We start from the raw sequence: 15,876 nt of genomic DNA on the forward strand, positions 1-15,876 counted from the left end.
GGCAGGAATAAGAATCCAAGCAAATAAGATATGGTTGCAGGTTTCTTCCTGTGACAGGTCAATGAACCATTCTATTCCTTGCTTCCTCTACTTCCAGGGAAAAACTGAAAAACTTTGTGGAAGTTGAAAAATACTGTTACTAAACAGGTAGAAAACACACCTCTCCATGAGCTGGAAAGAGATATGAGCCAGGATAGTACAAGGAAGAAGTATTTTACATACTCTTCTTACACTCCTGCCCATGCATCTATTTTTTTTTGGTCGCTGTGCTGCGTGTACCTTTGGCTTGAACCAGTACCAATACCCACCCTAACATAGAGCAGCCTTAGAGAAGATGTATTCCTACAGAACACAGGAGTAACTGATTAAAGTATGCCTAACTAGTAGATCATAGGGGTGCTTGCAAGTCCCACAGAGATATTCCTTACCAGTTATCCAGGAGAAAAATCTAAGGATGTTTGTGACAGGAATCAGCTGGAAAGATTGGGATTATTGCAGCCACATGTACCAACAAGAAACACGGGCTGTGCTTACAGCCTGGGAAGCTATTTTAGTAGACTGCAACTCATGAGATCTTTGAGGTCATGCTCTGTGTGGTTACTATGAAAGTAAATACAGCCCTCGAGCACACAAGGAAGAAGCACAGAAGCTGACAAATGCTTGCTTTTGTATTTCTCTGGTCAAAAGTATGTTGGCAGACAAATGGTACAGGACAATTAATTGCTCAAGGACTAGAAATCGCATCAAAAGTCCAAATAATCATTGTTGCATCTGTGGGAAAAAAAAAAAAAAAAAGAGTTAGCCACTGACTTTTTTGCTACCTGAACATGCAAATTTAGGATATAGCAGTACTTTCGTTAAAACAGCCAAGAGTCAACAAAATCCATCACTCAATGACCTATGTTACAAAAATCTCTCTAGCAAGAGGCCACAGCTATGGGGAGCATACACTTTCACTGTAATCTAATTTTCACAAGCAATTGATCTTTTGCCTCCTGTCTAGAACAGCTTTTGCTTGAACACACAAATTTATCATCTGTGTTATCTAGAAGCTCTAATTTGAATAATCAAGGCAGCTTTTTTTACTGTCATGCACTTGAGACTCACCACTGACAACCAACTAAGCAGTGCAGTAGGAAAAAGCATATGGCACAAGCTGACACTCCAAGCCATTCCAAGTTCCATGAAGAAATTGAATCACTTGCACAAGTAAAAACATTGACCTATGGAATATTAATGCAAAAGGAAGATCAAATCCAGACTTTGAGATAAAGATGTGCATGGTGGACTTGTGCATTTGCCTTTTCTTCTTATTAGATTTGTAACTTAACAACCTGGTTTGTGCCAGGACTAAAAGTCCCTGTCCTTTCACTGCTGCACAGCTGAATACACAGGAGCACAGAACAGTCAAGGTTTGAAGGGCCTCAAAAGATTATCTGGTTCAACTTAATGGGAAACAAAACAGAGATCATACATCTAGCACCCTATCCAATTACATCTTGAAAACCTTCAATGATGGGGCTCTACCATGTCCCTGGGAGGTTTTTCCCTGCGACTGATTTTTCTCACAATAAAAAAAAAAAAAAAAAAAGTTCTTACCTGACTTCAATAGTCTTCCAATGCAACTTGCACTCACTGCCCCTTGTGAAGGGAAAGCCTCCATCCTCTTTGTAGCTGCCTGTATGTTCCAGAAAGGCAGTAAAACCAAATTCTTCTCCTAGTCTGAGTTAAAAGCCTTCTAGGAGTGCTCATCCTAAACACAGCTGCCTTCAGGAACTGTAACACAACTTTGCCACATTCTCAGGGAGCTGTGGCAGATGTATCATCCTCAATTGGCACAAAGTGTAAAACAAAGGCATGGGTAGGATGTGAAGAACGAGTGTTAGGCTGAATACTAAAGGCTTCAGAGCCTGAAGGCCATCTGCTGACAAGACAGCTAGTTATTCAACTGTTACTGATGGCTTTCAGTGTAAAACATTATGTTTGCAAAGGAAAATGCAAGCTAATACTTGAAAATGTTTAATATTACTCATATTCCTTTTACAGAAGCAAGAAAATAGATCATCAATATTTGATTATTTCAAGATTTTGCTCCATCAAATTCAACCTGCCTGATGTTTTTAGTAGCTTGATTTTCAATTATGTCATTAGTTATTTTTAAAAAGTTTTTGTGAAGGACAACACAAAGTACAACCTGAGAGAAAAGACCACTGGGATGGTTGTTGAGGTATTTAAAACCCCCCTAGTGAGACTGAAAGCAGCTGCTAATATTCATGGAGTTAACTGTTTTCAGAAAAAGTGGTTTTCTCTGAACATCAAAATTAACAGATATCAGAAAGCATACTTCCCTTGTGCTGAGAAAGAATTATTTTAAGCATTTCACATCAAACCATGTCATTTTTTATTTGAAAGAGCCATTCCTTCCTGGTTTTAAAGAACTCTTAACATCCAGTGCAAGGAGACACTGCCCATAATCTTAAACTACTTTGGTAGCCAGTGCAGAAGTACACCTGGGGCTGCCCTTAGAATATCGGAGGGCACACTTCTGTTCATTTTTTCTCCCCGTGTCACACTCTCCTTCCTTCAGACAATTTACTAGCTTCCAGAATCTCCAAATACATCCACACTTGATTTCTTGCTGTGCCTCCCATTCATAACCTGTGAACTCTGCTGTGAGATTACCCCTACAGCAAGGGCCATGTTATCTGTGGTACTCAGAGGGCAGCCAGCAAGTCAGTGTGGGTAAAAAGAAACTCAAAAGACCAACAACAAATTAACTTCCATAAGACGCATTCAGTCTCACTTCACCATTACAAGCTATGCCATGAGCTTTCCTCCTCTTGATTGTTATGCATTTGAGAATCACTTGTTCCTCATCATCTTTAAGCAGACTAAAATCTTGTCTGCTAAAATCTTGATAGCTGTGCCATCTTCGTTCCCACAGAACACTGCAGTTACATTTTAATTTCAACTGCAAACAATATGCATTAACATCCTACAAATACAGGTTGGAAATAACTATTGTAACCAACTTACAAATTGGAAATTGCAAACAGGAAAGTCTTGTAATATTCTGGTAGACTGCTTTACTTAGACATATTGTGTTACCAGTCTCCATCTTTTGTTTCTTGCCAGTGGTGTCAAACATTTACTGGTTACTACAAATCTGTCAAGTGAGAAACTCAAACAACTACTCTGACTTTACAGAAACTGCTGTGCTGCAGCTGACTTCTCCTTAATCAGACTGCAAACATCAGCCTTTAAGGGAATTATATTCTCCAGTTAATGCACCTCTGAAAAAAATTGTTTTATCCTTCAGATATCCTACTCAGCATACCAGTGGGGAGGTACATGTTCCCCACACAAGCCAGACTGGGATCTTTCAAGTAGTATGGAATCAAAACAACATTAGCTGGAAGAGATTTCAGGAAAGCTCTAGCACAGCCTTCTGCACAGAGAAGCCAGCACCAAGCTATGAATGCTAAGAGGAAAATCAGTTGCAGGCACTCTTCCCTTTGCCCACAGTAGGAACAAGAGGGTAAATAAAGTGTAGAGCCAAATAACAATAAAAAGCTCTAGTTTTATGTATGTTCATCTGGAGAACAGTGATAAACAACACCTTCATGGGGCTGTTATAGGATACATAGCAATGAATTTGCAGCAAGTTGCAGCAGAAGTTTTAAAAAAATTAAAATTATAAAGATTCTTTACCATCAAAGTAGTCAGTAAAAATAGCTGCTCAAGCAGAAACTACAAATTTAAAAGAGCATTTAAAACTGCAGCTATATTCCAAAGGGTATTATCTCATAGGACATATGGAATGCAGACAAGACTGTTCCCAGTTCACATTTTGAGCTTCTTTTAGATTGTATTATCAGTTGTGACCTGAAATTTCTCTTGTAGCAGTCTTTCCCACTTCCTCCCCACAAACCATGCCATAACCATAGCTTACTGCTATCACTGAGAGAAACCTGTCTTGCATGCAAGATCTACCACCATCAAGTAAATCCTGGGATTATAGCATAAATCCTCAATTTAAGCTTTTCAGCATTCAAGATACACTATCTCCTGCACAATCTTCCTGTACAGACTGTCATTTTCCACAGTCCCATATAGCTGCTTAACACATTTTAAATTGTAGCCATTATTCTCACACACACTCCTTTTGCCTCTGACAGATCATCTTGCTGCATTTCAAGATCCATGCTTACTGAATAAACATGGGTCCAGACAGGATATGTGCAAGTATCTAACTTGAGGCAAAGCTTCTTTTTAAACCCTTATAATCCCAAAGTCTTTCTCTGTCTGGCTGTTCTGGCCTTAAGTGCTGCCAGGGAGATTTATTAGAGAAATTGTGTGTGCCACATGCACACACTTGCCACAAACCAAGAAGCCCCTTTAGTAATACCTCTGGTCCAAAGGCCAATCCATGTCTACTAGATCCCCAGACCAGAATCTCTCACATCTCTACTGCTAAGCATATCAGAAGCAGAAGCTGCCGAGAGGCAGCTATGCTTTTCCTTTCCCAAAAAATATACTGGAGCAAACAGATACTATGCAGAGCTAGCTGGAATGTATAGTCCCACAGGAAATTCTGTAGGTGTGTAAACGAAGGCTCTAAAGAAGAGTGGCAGCATGACTAACACCAGGTTAAGCTTCAAGCTTTCAGTTCAGGACCACATGTTTACGTACACAGTTTATATCAGAACTTCTGTTTACCCAGCCTGTCAGTAACTTCTGCATACCAAAGCCTGGCCCCTATTTCTGTGGCCAATAGGCTTTCTTAAACAGACTTCATAGACCTAGATTCTCTAAATATTTTTGCTTAGTAGACTAAACCACTCATCTACATGTTTGCTGATCTCTTTGAAGAACTACCAGACATTTGAAAAGCAGAACCAATGGTGACTCTTCCCAGATAGACACTAACCCTGCCTTATATTGTAGTTGCTGCTGTTTAGCACAATAGGCCTGACAGTTGGTTAACAGACTTGCAGTTCCCCAGATCCATCACAGAAACCTCTTCATAGACTGCCACCACATTCATCACCCTTTCTGCTCCTCAGGAATAAAGCTAGGGTACATTCACCATGCCTTCCTCCTCAGGGACTACACTAGGGAAGGGAGTAGGATATATTTTGCTAATATTAATCCAGATGTCTCAACTCTGACTTAGAAGAATTCTTGGGCAAATGTTATGGTAACTTGTTAGTGCTCTAGTCTATTTATACTATAGCTGCAACTAGACCTGTTGCAGCTTCTTCTAATTGAGACGAATCTGCTGAGTGTTTCAAAGTATATGTTTCATACATATTTTTTTTAATCCAGTAAGTGTACACACATGCACACACCATCTTGCAAGGAGGAAGAATTTCCATCCCCATGTTAAAAAGTCAGAGAAGGTGAGACCTCTCAGTCAGTGGCACATTTGTGAAGAGTTTAGGTACTTTCTTTCACAGCTGTCCATTAGGAAAACAGCTTCCCCAACAGGAAAAATTCAGAAGCTTTGACAAGAGTATAAAACATACAGTGAACTATAAGATGGTCCTATATAAACTAGGTTTTGCAAGCGTCATCTGTGCCTGTTATAGTAACTTAACATATGTTAAATAAAAGTATTATAAACAGAGTTCAAGCTTTTCACAAGCTAAGCAAGCCCAATTTCTAATGGTTGGTGCCATTTTTATAATGCTCTTATTCATTGTTCTCAGGAAAGGGAGCTTGAAAAAGACAAATCCAAAAGGTCATTTGGCTACTCTTACACACTACTTGCAACATCTTTTGTGCATGTGAAAATATATTCTAAAACCTCAGAGGAAGCGATTGATAATAAATAGCTTACAAAGTAAACTACTCTGTGCCATCTGAATAAGATACAGAAGATAGACAGAGGGATGAATTCTAACTTCTAACTAGTTTAATAGGCTTTAAAGCAGCACATATTTCTATTCAACTCTATTCTCAGTAGTAAGATCTGTAATTTTAAGGTAAATTCATTGCATCCAGCATACCATTGTTTTTCTTTCTCATTCAGCTCTGCAGAATCCTGGGCAAACAAGTTGCTAATTGAATCACAAACAATTTTATTCTTTGTTGTTGGTTTGTTTTTTTTTTTTTCCAGACCCAAAACAAGAGTTAAAAGTTAATGCATATAAACCAAAAAGCTGACCTTTGACTTCAGAAGAAAACTGAGCCAGATGTCGATTTACAAAGAGCCGCAGTTGATGATTCAGATCACAGTATAGAGTATTAATGTTCCAGGAACGAATTCCTGTTAAAAAAAAAAAAAAAAAAAAAAAAAAAAAAAAGGAAAAAGTAAGCTATCTTTGTCATTACATCTACTCCAGAAACAGAAGCAGAAAAAGAAAGGTGAGCAGGACACCCAAAGACCAGGGATGCTCTACTAGATTAGCATACTTAGGATGGAGAAGGTCTTCAGAAGCAGAGGACCATAAGATACTTACCTTGCATAAGACATTTTTCCTGAAGAAATGAAGTGTTCCATGAAGGACATGCAGTAAGCAAGTCTCCATTCAACTTGGACTTCATGCAAGGGAAACCAACAAGAGATGAAGCCAAATGAATTACACTACCCCCTAACCAAACAAATACATTATGTTAGTTTTACATCTGCACTCTCCAGCACTCATCACCAGTAGAGATGGGCTACTGTGTGGTTATGCTACTGAAAACCTTCTTTGCCCTTATAGCCTATGCATCCTCCAAGCCACAAAAGCCCTCTACTCCTCCAACTCACTCTGCCTAATCACTCCTTCAAAGACACTGAGATCCTACTGAGACCATTTGAGTCTGTTCTTTAATCTTTATAATTGCCAGCTAGTTGCCTTCATATCACAGCAGGAAGGTGGTTCTGCTCCCAGAGCAAGTAGCACCAAGCCATACAGAGGACATCACCTTCAGACCTCAATGTGAGCAGGTGTACATTCTGGAGGACACCAAACACTACAGACCACAGATTTTCACATCCCAGTAGGGAGCAGCCTTTCCTAGATGGTGTGACTCTACACTGTGCCACAGTGAACCAAAGCAGGATATCACTACAAATACCTACTCTAGCATCTGGTGCTGATGCCTGCTGATATTCAGATGTTGAAGGCCAATGCCACAGACTTCTAAGGTTAACTAAAACAAGAATTTCAGCTCCAGTATTTATTGATGGAGTCCTCACTGAGAGTTCTTTCACCATCTCTCTTGCATAAAAGACATAAAAGTTGCATAAAATGCATAAAAGTTTTATTGCCTCTATTATCTACTTTCTTTCAAGGTAACCATGTTAATTTTCCATGGAGAGATCATTCCCATTTACTGCAGTTCTAGCTCTCCATGTTGTGCAACAGCTTTTGCTGGCCACTGGTGGGAGAAGATCTTCAAGGATACACACTCCAGCTTTCTACACATACCAAGACAATAATCATTGCATCACACATGTCAGTAGTCTCAAGGCCTATAGAATCTACAGCAGCTAAAAAAACCTTTGTGCTTGGTTTCTTTTTCTGGTGACAGCTGACACAGTGGAGTAACAAAGTTTATTTATGCTTATTTACTGACAGTATTCCCTTCAGACTGCACAAAAACTCCTCACTAAATCATCTGAGCTTCAGGGAAAAAAAAAACCAAACAAAAAAAAAAAACCCAGAAAACGAAACAACTTACCAGCACAGCGCCTTTCAATTTGGACACGGGATACGAAGAAACAAAACACACAGAGCATGAAGATGGACAAAGTGTTTTCCTATCCTACACTCCAAGACAGCATAATTGTTTAACCAAATGTCCAGTATAAGAGAATCTTAATGCAGTAGTTATGAGCATTCTGACCTGGACAGGAACAAGGTGGCACTCTGCAGGGCAAATCCTGCTGACTAGCTGCTGTGTCATGGTCATTGTGTCCTACTGCAGCAATAAGTGCTATTTGAGGTACTGCTACATCCTCTAGGATGCAGAAAGAATAGGTGCTCTTTCAGAGCAAGAAAGGGAAGAGTGGAATTATCGCACTTGTTCTCATATTTGCAACAATTTATTCAACATTTTCTTCCCTACAGGTAGTCTGAATCTACTCATAATCTCTACAAATCTGCCACAATTCCAATTTATCACTTCATGGCACATAAGCCTTGCTGATTAGAATCCTCTACCATGAGAGTGTAGACTATACCACAATAAGGGTAAATAGTCTAGCTCTTTGCAAATGCAAAGCCTAGACAAGGGACCATGTGACTCATCAGTTTTCCATCTCATTCTTTATGCCCTTGTGAATGTTTTATTTCCTGCTGAGGTAATTAGCTTAAAACATTTGGACTTTCTCCCCAGTACTAGACCTAATCTTATGGATATTGTTTCAAAATTGGACAAAAGTAACACAGTAACAAAAAAATAAAACTAGCATTTATCAGACAGTATTTTGGAAAAAGTGTTGTTCAGATATCACAATGTCACAGCCTACAAAGCTCTATACCTGGAAATGAGCAGGTTCCTATAATGCCCTGTAACCACTATTGCATTCCCCTGAACCAAGGTATAGAAAGAAGTCAGGAAAAACATACTTTTTATAGCAGTCAGGGCAAGAGATTTATTGACTGAAAAAATTTTTTTTGTGGGGCTTTTTTGATGGGTTTTTTGTTGATTTTGTTATTTGCCTTTTTTTTTGGTTGGTTTTTTTGTTTGTTTGGTTGTTTTTTTTTGTTTGTTGTTTTTTTTTTTTTTTAATGCAGACAGGGTGCCACAGCCAACAGGACACAAAACAAACCCTAGCTTTTTCATCCTTTGTATATTCACTGCTCAGCAGCTTGTTCTACCTTCACATGAGCCCTCTACAGCAGCTAACACTTAAGTAGGAATCATCATTTCCACATTTCTTGAACTCCCTGAATCAAGAGTGCAGCTGTCTACAACATCATAATATGCTGACTATTGACAGGTCTCAAGATTGCTGTCATTTTAACTATTCTCATTTTTCATATATTTCAATTTGCAAATATTGGTCCATTTTAAGAAGAGGTCATCCTCCCATTTCATAGTGGAGAAAACTAACTTGCTGGAGGTCCCATTCCATATAAGAGGAAAGACTGAAATCCAGGTTTCCAGCTCTGAGTGATTCACTTCTACTGCCAGTAACTTGCTAATACTGCTGAAATGGCTCCCTCTCATGCAAATGAAAGTGTTTACATCTGGCAGAGTTTCACCAGGTTTCTAGTCAGAGAAGGCCAACTGTAGAACTTATTTCTATTGTGGCAGTTACAATTCATATTGCAAACATCATGTTTTTCCTCTGCAGTGGGAATTCTCAGGTTACTGATATGTAACTGCAGAACTGGAGTGAAATCCTTTAGTTCACAGTCTGATCTGTCACCATTTCAAAGATTCTGACAATGGATAAGGAGGTAGGTTAGCACACCAGTTCAGTGAAGTGCCAAGTGAAGATGATCATCCTGCTGTGCAAGAAGCAAGAGTGGCCCTTTCAAAGAAGGTCTTTCAGAGGCCAGATGGTCATAATCAGATCTACCACTCCTGAACTAAAGCCATCCCTTGAAAAAGGGAATGAAACACTCTTCATGAACAAAGAGGCCAGCCAACAGAGATAGCTGGAAAATATGCTGAAGTGAAGAAGTTGTACAATATTTGACATTTTTACACCCACCCTTTACCTAAATTGCTCTGTCCATCTGTTCTTCAGTAATGCTGATGCTTGGCAAAAAAACAGTCACAGAATTATCTCTGAATAACACAGTTTGGCCAATAGTTACGACTATTTCAAACCAACATGCCTTGGAAGTGGGGAGCTGAGGGGAAGAGTGAAGGTGAGTCAGAAGGTTGTTACTTTATTTCTCAAAGGTGTACTAACTGCTTATTAGAACAAGAATTCCCTTAAGGTCCTGATGTAGTTGATCAGCTCTCCTTTGTCTTTTGGTCAGAAACTATCAGAAACTGCCATAAGGGAAGAACTATCATCTCAGCACCTCCTTCCCCCTTACTGCTAAATAACACTGCATCTAACATACAAAGACTAATTCATTGCCAAGACCTCTGGATGTTACTAAAATATGGCTAACAGAGGCTAATGTTACGGCAGACCCATCCTGCATTGTGTCATTCCTGAAGCAGGTCACTGTGTGACTAGTCCTCCCTCACTCTGGTCCATGCGGCTGCTCTATAGACAGGGAGAAGGCATACTACAACAGACCCCTGTTCACAGCTGTCCCTGGGACCACAGTGAACAGTTCAGCAAGACAATTCCTCCATCAAGACAGAATTTTGGGGTAAGATGGAAATAAGATGCAATCTACCAAACCACTAATAAAATAAAGACTGAGGGGAAAGAGAACGACAAAACGTCTTTAAGCTTTAAGACGTTCAAAAACTGCGTTAGCTACATGTTACTAATGCATGTAAAGCAATGATCAGGGGAGAAAAAACAACGGATGCCGCAGAGACCGGCCCCGCACTGCGCCGGGGATCCGAGCCCCGCCCGGCCTTGCCCTCCGCCCGGGCCCCCGCTGGGCCCCACGGCTTCAGCCCCGGCCTCCGCCCCGCGGTCCTGACAGCGCCTCGACCCTTCCCGCAGCCACCGCCCGCAGGCCTCCGCCGCCGTCCCGCCGGGAGGAGTCGGATGAAGCCCTGCGGCGAGACGGCGGTGCCGCAGGGCGGGGAGGGCACCGGCAGCTTCCTCTCGTCCCAGGCGGCGGCAGGGACGACGCGGCAGGCGCGCAGTTCCGCGGCTCTCAGGGGCAGGGATCGCGTCCGCCTCGCCCCGGCCCCTCCGCCGCGGCCCCACTCCTCACCGCGCTCCAGGGCGCCGCGCAGCGCGCCCCGCTCCGGCTCCGTCCCGATCTCCCCGATCACGGCGAGCAGCGCGTGCCGCCCACCACCCGGCGGCGCCGCCGTGTCCATGGCGACCGGCCCAGCCGGCGTCTCCATGGCAACGCCGCGGCAGCTGCTGCAGCGCGCGGTCACTGGCGCGCGGCTCTTAAAGCGCCCTGGCTCCCCCCCCTGATTGGCCGAGCTGGCACGTGGTCCTGCACTGCTGCGGAAGGGGGCGTGGACTGCCCCTCCGGGCCCCGCCTCAGCTCGCGCCCCGCCCTCGGCCCCGCCCCGAGCCCCGCCCCTCCCTCGGGCTCTCCCGCTCCGCCCCGCGCCCCGCGCGGCCCCGCCGCAGCCGCGCAGCCCCGGCGGCGGGAGCCTCCCGCTTCTCCGTCCGCACCTGCCGCACCCGGGCTGCCCGCCCAAGGCAGGTCCTGCCGGCACGGCGACTGCCGGTGAGCTCCCGCCGGCTCTAGGGTGCGAGGTCTTAGTTCCTTCCGTCAAGATGAACAGAGCGGTACAGCGACCAGCTCGGATGCTCAAAACCGTGAGCGAGGCTCAGACCTTTGAAAGAACAAATCGGGGCAAAGGGGTGTTGGTTTATAGTTTAGTTTAGAATTTAGTTACTTAAATACAGAAATCCACGGAGATTTTTAAATGCTTGGTGTTGAGTTGTTCCAATACCCACAATAAAGTCATAGAAGACAGCAGTTCTAAAGACTCCAAGGCTTGGTATTGTCATTCACCTTCCTTATCTCTCCTCTATTGCTTGCCCATGAGCAGGTCCCTTCCTGGTGGTTCTTCCTTCTGTTCAATTAAAAGTAAGTGTAATGCTCTCCAGGGATAAATAATGGGATTTCCTGGGTTCCAGACCAATGAGCTACAAGAACAATCTGAGCTTTGCTAGCTGCCAGTGCAAAGCTGATGTGAGCCGTCCATGACTGTACTGGCAGGCCGTGGTGTATGCAGCAGTTCTTACTGTCTGGGGTGACCAGAGAGGTCATATCTTTGGGCACAAGTTGCTCACAGTTCTGGCCAGCTACTGCTGAAAAGAAGTTCAATGCAGATGGCCTTAAGCTGAGACATAAGAGATCTGGATTAGATTTTAGAAAAATTGTTTCCACTGTTAGAGTGGCCAGGCATTGGAACAGGTTGCCCAGGGAAGTGGTGGAATAACCACCCCGGCAGTGTTCAAGAGGTGTCTGGATCTGTGACTGGATGATGTGGTTTAGTGTTTTAGGGGTTACAGTGGTAGAGCTGGGTGGATGGTTGGACTGGATGATCTTGAAGGTCTCTTCCAACCTTGGCTATCCTATGATGCTATGTGCAAAAGCTGAGCTACCCCAAAGTGTGAGACTTCTACAGGCTGAACAAGGGAGAGCCACCAAAAAGTAGTTTCAGGTAGAAAAATCCATGTATTTTCTGACAGAAAAGGAAGGACCACCCTGTGCCGATGAAATTGGGTAGAAAGGCAACCCAGCTATTATTAAATGACACAAGTCAGCAATAATATGCAGTGTTTCCTAAAACAGTGTCAGGTTCTGCCCTGCATTGTGCAGGATTTCCACAGGTGAGCTATAGTTTAGAAACTTGATGGACAGATAAGTCAACATCCTGCCCTCTTTCATTCTTTTGTACCCACCAAGACTGTAGTTGAAACCTCATAAGGTTCAGAAAGTTGGCATTTTGGCAAGCATATATGAATCTATAGTGTCACAGGACTCTGACAAAAGATAGTCAGGAAAAAAAAAAAAAACACAGAAAGGGAGAAAAATATAAAATAATTATCTCTGCAGGCTACAGATGATGTTACTATCTTATGGAGTTTTCTCAAATTAAAATCTTAAATCAAAAGGTGGTCTAGTTCTCCACAGATAAATTAGGAGATGGTGCAATAGGTCTTTTTAACATTAAACTATGATGACACCACCGGCTATGAACTTTATGAACTAAACCTTGTAAACAGGGAGAATTAGTATATCAAAAGGGTTTCATTCATTTCTCTGTGTTGTAACCTGCATGGCAGGAATAATTTAGTTTTAGAGGACTGCACTGAACAGGTAAATAAGTGAATAAAATAGAAAACCTGAAAATAAATGCTAGTGCATGTTAAATTCTATCATGAAAGTAGGATTGTAAATCATGGAGGGAAAAGATGACAACAACACATGAAGGTGAAAAATATTCAGGTATTTCCATAACAGCTGATAGAAGTACCTTCTGTTTTCTGGTGATTCAGTCTTAGTACTTGCTGCTTGTTTTTGACATGGTAGCTTTCCAGAGCCGCAGCTTTTCACTGCAGTGCAGAGATGCTCTTCCAGCTGGCTTTCTGCCAAGGAGAAATGAAACAGGAGACATGCAAACTGGAGTGAAAGCTTGAAAAGAATATCCAAACACAGACACTAGAAGCTCTGGGGAAGACTTTACAATTAAAACACTAATTCTGGTGATGTGGTCCATTTGCATTCTTCTACTGTACCATCAATTAATAGAATTATGGTATTTCTGTTGCTTTCTAATGTGAATCAGAGATGTCTGTGGTCATGGTAGAATTGCAGTAGGAAAGGCTTGAGTCCTAAGTGTGTGTGCACTGCATGAGACAGTGAAATTAGGTATTTCCTGTTTACTGAGTTCCTTTTTTCCCCTGTAAATTCACACTCCAGAACCATATAATATACCCATAGAGAAATGATGGCGTAAGCTTCTGCTTTCATGCACTGCAGCAGTAGCTGGCACCCCCATGAAAATCAAAAGCTGACTGTGCTGAATGCAGATATTAGAGGTCCTGACAAACATCACAGAAGGAGAGTGGCAAAAGCAGAGTAAAGGATTACTTTACTGAAGGATGAGTTACAGGTAAATGACCTTTATAAAAGGAGATTTAGAAAGTAGGATCAAAATAGCGTAAAAAGGATTTTCATAATATTGTGAGAAGAACAATCTACACTATTTCAATTCCTCAGTCCTTAAGCCTGGAATGATTACTTCCTGTGCTTCCCAGCTAAAAATTTCCAAGTGAATAAAAGTACTTCAGGGAACCAGAGACCTGTGACAGTACCCAAGTGAGGATAATGTGGTGAAATATAGTATCATTGTGGCTAGGACATTTCTAAGAAGCAGAGCAAAATCAGGTGACTACCTAAAGGGACTTTGTTCAGGTCTTGATCTCTCCTGTGGTGAACACAGCCATCCCTATGGGGAGCAGAAGAACCCAGAATTGATAATACTTTTATGTACAGATGGAGTCGTATGGTTGTTGTTTATACTGACACTTCCAGAATGTATTGTAAGATAGAGAAACAGAGGGCTAAGCCTTTCAGTTTGACCAAACCACATTTTTGCTTCTCTTTAATCCCATGGGTAATCAGAGTAGTACTCCTATTCCTTCCATTTTTATCTTACAGAAAGTGTGGCAAGATACTATCTCCTGTGCAATTTGGAACAAAGCTCCGAACAAGGCCAGGATATAAGGGCCAATGAAATTATCAGATATGGTCATTGTGTCAAGTGACTCAGAGCTTTGGAATTAAAATACATGTTTATCAGACTTTGAAAGGTACTAATTCATACTTTTATGGCAGTCCTTCTTTGAAGCCAAGGTGATTTTTAATCAATTAAATACTAAATACAAACTGGCGAGAATCCATACCTCTTTGTTTCATTTTTCCACATAACTAAAATAAGTCAAAATAATATAGCTGAAATGGTTACGCAAAGTACAACTCTAAAAAATCAAACATTACTGAAAGTTTTCTGCAGACTAAACTGTGTAGGTTGCCCACAGCCTTACTGAACAGTGCAAAGAAATGATAGTGCCACACTTTCCACCATAATTGTGCATGTCTTTCACAACTTCTGCTCAGTAAAGTCAAGCACTGATTTCAACATTTCTCCAGAAAAAGGTGCAGACAAACTGCACGATCCCGGCTTGTAATGAAATAACTCAATTGCAGTATTTCGTGGTGCATTTTGTGCAATTGAATAGGTTGCTAGTGTTCAGAGAAAGTGATATGCATGTAAATAAAGCGAAATCTTGAGAAGTTAATTTGGTCTGGCAATCACAGCCCCACCTGGCATGATCGAGTATCTGAGCTTTCTCGTTGTGGCATTCATGCAGTGAACACTTCCGTGTGGTCAGTCTTTGACAGATTAAGGACGCACATGCCCTGCCTTACCGGTAAGAGTCGTTGCCTGAGGGAGCAGGAGTACGTCGGGGGCGGTGCCGGGGCGGTGTCGGAGGGCGGTGCCGGGGGCTGTGCCCGGTACCGGGGCGGTGTCGGAGGGCGGTGCCCGGTGCCGGGGCGGTGCGGGAGGCGGGCTGGTCCCGCCGGCGGCGCCCTCCGGATGTCAGCAGGGCAGCATCGGTCTTGTTCGTCGGCCCGGAGCAGCTACAGGGGGTGGGCCGTGCCTGGCCGTGTCTTCATCACCCGCGTTCGATTTCTCCGCGGAGTGCCGTAGGGAGAGCGGGCAGCCCCGCGGCGGGGCCCGGGAGCGCCGGGGCGCCGCAAGCGCCGTCTGGGCAGCCCCGGCCGCGGCGACTCGGGGGACGTCGGGGCCGCGGCCGCTGCGGTCGGGGCGCCCCGGCAGAGCGGGATGGGACGCTCAGAGGATCTCCGCGCCATGACCGGGAGCGAGGGCGGAAGGCGGCGGTCGCTTCCGCTCCCCCCGGCGACTTGGGTGTCGTGCCGGCGGCTCTTGGTGACTTCACCCGTCGGTAGCACGCCGGGCCTCTGCACTCACGGCCCCCGAGAGCGGTGAATGCCAGGCAGTATTTGTTCCCAAAGTCATGGCGCAGAGAATAGCGCATACGGAAATTGGCCGGGTAGCTTTTAAATGCGTCTGCATCACAATATTTGCAATACACAGCACAAAACATAAAGCTAGTTTTGCAAAGACAAGTAGCATCCTTAGTCTTTTAGCAAGCTTAGCTATCTTGCTGGGTATTTTCGTTTGTTGTAACTAATTCTCATTTGAAATCAGGATCTGGAATTTGGTCCTTTTTCTAGGAATACTGTCCAGTTTTGAAGATGGGGCCTGGAGCTGCATTGGGACATGGAG

General features: G+C 43.2%; 1 protein-coding gene and 1 long non-coding RNA gene across 7 annotated transcripts; both read right to left on the reverse strand.

Moving 5' to 3' along the window:
• Positions 1 to 650: 650 nt before the first annotated feature.
• LOC128794915 (microtubule-associated protein 1B-like) lies at positions 651 to 10,942 on the reverse strand. Of its 6 annotated transcripts, none has more exons than XR_008433307.1 (6): positions 10,800 to 10,942; positions 6,465 to 6,543; positions 6,170 to 6,271; positions 1,600 to 1,678; positions 1,108 to 1,223; positions 651 to 771 (listed from the first exon to the last, which is right to left on the reverse strand). XR_008433307.1 is itself a non-coding variant. In XM_053955212.1 (6 exons), the coding sequence occupies exons 1-5, from the start codon at positions 10,933 to 10,935 to the stop codon at positions 1,121 to 1,123; spliced, it is 552 nt and encodes a 183-aa protein (XP_053811187.1). In that variant the 5' UTR covers positions 10,936 to 10,942; the 3' UTR covers positions 651 to 771; positions 1,108 to 1,120. The 6 variants fall into 6 exon arrangements, 4 of the variants coding, with proteins under 4 accessions (XP_053811187.1, XP_053811190.1, XP_053811188.1 ...); XM_053955212.1 differs by having other exon boundaries at positions 6,465 to 6,596; XR_008433308.1 differs by lacking the exon at positions 1,600 to 1,678.
• Positions 10,943 to 11,160: 218 nt separating this feature from the next.
• On the reverse strand, positions 11,161 to 15,070 carry LOC128794606 (uncharacterized). Its single transcript, XR_008433201.1, has 3 exons — positions 14,994 to 15,070; positions 13,036 to 13,147; positions 11,161 to 11,625 (listed from the first exon to the last, which is right to left on the reverse strand). It is a non-coding gene; the product is annotated as an uncharacterized LOC128794606 (long non-coding RNA).
• Positions 15,071 to 15,876: the final 806 nt, after the last annotated feature.

The sequence above is a fragment of the Vidua chalybeata genome, chromosome 13 (assembly GCF_026979565.1).
Source record: "Vidua chalybeata isolate OUT-0048 chromosome 13, bVidCha1 merged haplotype, whole genome shotgun sequence".
In the NCBI taxonomy this organism is placed as follows: domain Eukaryota; kingdom Metazoa; phylum Chordata; class Aves; order Passeriformes; family Viduidae; genus Vidua; species Vidua chalybeata.